At 40.8% G+C, this 5258-nt stretch overlaps 1 protein-coding gene across 1 annotated transcript in view; it reads right to left on the reverse strand.

Moving 5' to 3' along the window:
• Positions 1–1182, reverse strand: part of LOC119422463 (cytochrome P450 3A40) — a 6562-nt gene extending 5380 nt beyond the window's left edge. Inside the window, exon 1 of the mRNA XM_037689837.1 lies at positions 1167–1182. Coding sequence (XP_037545765.1) covers positions 1167–1182 — 16 coding nt within the window. The remainder of the gene's footprint in view (positions 1–1166) is intronic.
• Positions 1183–5258: the final 4076 nt, after the last annotated feature.

A 5258-nucleotide genomic window follows, 5' to 3' on the forward strand; every position in this document is an offset into this window, starting at 1 on the left:
CCACGCATGCACGGAGAGAACATGCAAACTCCACCCAGAAAGTCCTCCCAGCCGGGATTCGACCCGATGACCTTCTCGCTGAGAGGCAGCAGCTCTACGAACTGAGCCACCGTGCCGCCCATATTTAACCATATTCAGTGATAATTTTGCCAGACGTAGTTTATGTGATGCACTGATTGAATTATTTATAAACATTCATATTTTAACTTGTATTTTATAAAGTTAAATGGACTGTACTTGTAAAGCGCTTTACAACACAATCTGTGCCCTCGTGTATTCGTTCATTCATCACTCTGCTGTATCAATACAAATAATCGTCAGAGCTTTAGCTCATCCATACACCGATGGATGATGAAAGGTTTGAGATAAACATATAAAATAAAATAAACAGTGAAATATGTGTAAAAAGACACAGTTTTCCTGGCGGGCAGAACTGTAGTGAAAGTTTGTTGGTTGTGAATCTCGTCTGAGGTATTCACTGGGAGCTTTTGACAACCCAGTTCTGGTTAACCACCCGCCAGATTCCAACCGTCTCGCTGAGTCTTTCTCTCCTCCGGTTTTCAGATGATGAATTTATTGGTTTCTTCTCCTGCGGGGAAGCGTCGCATTGACAGCTTCTGTATTGTTTACAAATTTCTCTTTAACACCGAGCCGCCTTCCTCCGCCGTTTCCTTTTCTTTCCTCGTTCCCACACAGAGGAAGAGCTCTCCTGCTAATTAGAGACTTGCCAGAGGAATCTCAGCGGGACAAAAGAAGCCATTCAGACCAGTGGGCTGGTGAAAAGGCTGCGCTGGCAGCAGCGATCGCGACGCTCGGCGAAATGACGAGGCTTCGCTTTGAAACCCGTCCTCTTGAAAAAGACACCCGACTCTTGACTTCGAGCAGCGCCGATCGGAGCTTGCAGCTTTTCTCCCTTAGCTTGTCGATCACATTGAGCTGTGGGAGTTCAGCTCAGACCTGGCTCACTGTCTGCACAGTGGTGCAGTGGTTCACCAAGCTAATTCTGTCTGTTAGCAAAACATCTCATGAATCACTGATCAGATTTGAATGAAACTTTGAGGAAGAAATCATTGGGCTGACGTCTGCACCCGATTTAATTTTTGGACCAATTCAAGATGGCCGCCACTGCTAATCAAAGCAAACAGAAAAAAATTGCTTTTTCTCACTTGATTTTACAGACATTGAGCCAAATTCTGGTCTGCTAGCTAAGAATCATCAGCAACTTGTACTCTTGAGTGCTAATTGATTGCACAAGATTTGTGTTTAAAACAGTGTCATTAATTATTAGAGTCAAACCTGTCTGTTAGCAAAATACCTCATAAACCACTAGATTTTAATGAAACTGTCATAAATTGGATTTTCATCTGCAAGTGATTAACTTTTGGAGTTAAAGTAGTCCCTCACTTATCACAGGGGTTACGTTCCAGACACCCCCGCGATACATGAAAATCCACGGAGCAGGTTCATTGTATTTATTTTAATAATTATATATATTTAAGGCTTTATAATCCCTTCCCACACTCTTGCAATGTTCTTAACAATGTTCTAAACTCTTAAACCTACGTAATTTTGACAACATTTGTATGTATGTATGTATGTATGTATGTATGTATGTATGAGACTAACCTGGATAAATAAAGGCTACACACACATGTATTGTACAGTACTGCAAAATTTTATATGGGTACTCACTAGGGAAGCTACTATAACTTGAAGGATGAGTTCAGCTTCAGGATTGTTTGAACTTTCCTGCCAGTTCTGTGAGCTTAATAGATAGATTGTTACTTTTGACTTTGTGTTGCAAAACTATTTTTACCACATCAGTTTCTCCGCTATGTTTGCTCCCTCCATTGCTCCAAGCAGTGGCTGGAAGCACTGTTGGCTTCTGGGGCTTGTAGTTCTTTTGACTTGCATTACAGTTTAGGCTTATTGAAAGAAAACTACAGAATGGCGGCACCTGTCTGATATAAATATATGTTTTGTTTTTTGTCCTATTGGTTGGTTCCTGCTCCCGTCCGCTCCCATTAACTTTTTATCCCGTACCGTCCCAAATCACTTGAGTAATATTAAAGTTGACAATCATGTGTCATGTACAAGCTTACATTGAAAACCCGCAAAAGAGCGAGTCCGCGTAAGTCGAACCGCAAAGTATTGAGGGACTACTGTAGTCAGTTTAAACTGCCATCTTTGAATGTGTGAACAATGTACACTAAATTAAATATTTAAAAAATGAGCAGTAAACATAAGTACAAGATTGGTCCAAAGGTCAAGCTCAAAAGAAACACGTTTTCTGTGGCGATGCTAAACATAGAAATGCTGGAGGACCGAACATCAGCAGCCTCTCACATATTTGCCGAGACATTTCACCTGGTCACCTCTTAGACATCAAAGTGTGTCTGGAATGGAAATGGGACTACCATGATGTCATTGCACGACAATGTCCACCCACACATTCAGCACCAATGTGCTACTTTAACACTGACCAGACGAGTGGGCCTTGGTATCACCTGTTCCAAATGGGGTTCTCTTTGGAAAGCAACTGTGGAAAGATGTGTGAGTGTGCCATTGCTAAGATAAATGAGTTATTTTCTCACAAGCTTCATGTGCTACGCCTTAGTACTTTATTGGGGGTGGGGGATATTTTAGGGAGTGTTCTTTGATAGGACGTTCTTGGACATTAGATAATTGCAGGCATGAAGTGGATGTGACCGCAGAAGGTGGACACACAGTTTGGAATAAGGCTTAAGATACTGATACTCTGTGTGAACTGTGATGTTGCACTGTCACAACATGGATCACATTCAACATATCTTGTACACAAGGTCAACTTTCAGACTGCATTCATGTGAACATGATGACTCTAAAATGACAGACGATGTCAGCCATATGCACAGTAAATGCTTTCGAGGGATAGTTCAGTTTTTTTAATAGAATTCTGTGAAAAAGTTATAAACATTTGTTAAAAGCTTAGCATTCCTTGAAAGACTGTCACTCTGTCTTTCATGCCAGAGTATTAAACTTTGATCTTTCTACGTTAAGAAGTGACAGTTTCAATTGCTTTGGGCAAACCTTAAAAATAACATTATGAACAATCTCATGCAATGTCATGGAGGCCGAGATGTTGTGTGGGGCAGAGGAGCCGACTCGGGACCCCAATGTCCTGGGCTCGATCCCCGGTCATTGCACATCTCGTGGTGTCTCTGAGCTGGACACATTATCCCCATTTGTTCCGGGACGCCTTCCACAGCTGCCCACTGCTCCACCTGGTGGTGGATGAATTAAATGCATATAGCCCATTTTGCCATTGTATGGCAACATACAATGATGACAATACATAACATATTATTATTATTATTATTATTATTATGATGTGATGTCACACTCACGGAATGTGTTTGAGATGACTCTCATCTACTACATTATCCTAGCTAAAAATCTGTAAGATTGACTGATAGCCATTTTTGTGATAGCTAATGTTGATTAGCTGTGGTCATCATCTTAAATTAGACTGACTCCAAAAGTTAATTGGTTGTAGATTTTTATCCAATGATTACTTTCTCAGTTTCATTAAACTCCAATCAGTGGACAGTAGATATTTTGCTAAGAGACAAAAAAGGTTGACACCAAAATGTAATGCTAAAGTTTTAAGCAAAGATTTTGGACAATGTGTGGTAATTGGAGTATGTGGTGCAAATGACTCTCAGCATGCTAAATTTTATAGCAATAGATGCAAAAAGGAGCAAACTGTACAGATTTCTTTATCTTCATAAGATTACTAACAGACGGACAAAGTTGACTCCAAACATTTAATGTTATAGTTTTAAACAAATGTCTTGTGTAAGCTTTTTTGCACTCAGAATATGTAAATGGACTGTACTTATATAGCACCTTTCGATCTAATCAAGATTCTCAAAGCACTTTACAACCCAATCTGTGCCCTCATTTACCTCCACACACACGTTCACACAGCACTCAAACACATCTCTACAAAGCTAATCTGAATTTGTAGAGACTAATCAGTGCTTTAGTTCACATTCATAAACTGATGGGACACATATCTGAGGCAATGAGGTAGGGATGCACAATACTGGATTTTTGGCCGATACGTTAAAAATTATTTGGCCGATAACCAATAACCGATACTAATACCAATATTTTTTTCCCTAGACCTACTTACAGAGACTACATAGCTTTCTCTGCTGTGGAATTCAAATACTACATTATTCTGCATGGTCTTTGTTAATTTAGCCTGCTACCAAATGCAGATGCAAAAAAGGGGGCTGAAAATGATGTAACACTATATATATAACAGAGTCAGAGATTCTTTATTGTTGTTTGCACCACCTGTGGTACATGTAGTGGAGTGAAATTATGTACACAGGGTCCCAGTTACATCCAACAATAAAAATGTAAAAGAAAAACAATGATAATATCTAAGATATGAACTAAGAAAAACATCAACTAAATATACACTAAGCACTAATAGCATAAAACATTACGTCGAACATCAGCACAAACATGAACATGAGTCTGTGTGAGCAGATGAGCACGCATGAACACATCAACATTGAAACAGATCAGCAGCAACATTGAAACAGATCAGCAGCAACATGAAACAGATCAGCAGCAACATGATGTGATTTTTTTCACAGTGATTATTCTAGTTAGAGATTCATAAGTCTAACAGCCTCAGGGTAGAAGCTGTTCCTTAGTGGTTCTACACTTAATGCTCCTCAACCTCCTTCCTGAGGGGAGCGGGACAAAAAGTGTGTGCGCTGGGTGAGTGGGGTCCTTCATGATGCAGGTGATTTTCTTCCTGCATCTAAAGGTGTAAATGTCTGTGATGGTGGGGAGACTGACTCCAACAGACTTCTGTGCAGCCTTCACCACTTTCTGCAAAGCTTTTCTTTCTGCATCTGTGCAGCCTCCATGACACACGTTGATGCTGGAGCACAGGATGCTCTCCACTGCACACCTGTAGAAGGAGGTGAAGACTGAGCTTCCCAGACCAGCTCATCTCAGCCACCTGAGGAAGTAGAGTCTCTGATGAGCTTTCTTGATCAGGCTGGTGGTGTTGTTGCTCCAGCTGAGGTTGTCATTCAGGTGCACACCCAAGTACTTGAAGCTGGAAACCACTTCCACCGCAGATCCTCTTATGTTCAGGGGGGTGTAGGTGTGTTTGTTCCTTCTGAAGTCCACAATCATCTCCTTTGTCTTCTTCACATTGATGTGAAGGTTATTCTCTTTACACCAGCTCT

The sequence above is a fragment of the Nematolebias whitei genome, chromosome 16 (assembly GCF_014905685.2).
Source record: "Nematolebias whitei isolate Nwh7 chromosome 16, NemWhi1, whole genome shotgun sequence".
In the NCBI taxonomy this organism is placed as follows: domain Eukaryota; kingdom Metazoa; phylum Chordata; class Actinopteri; order Cyprinodontiformes; family Rivulidae; genus Nematolebias; species Nematolebias whitei.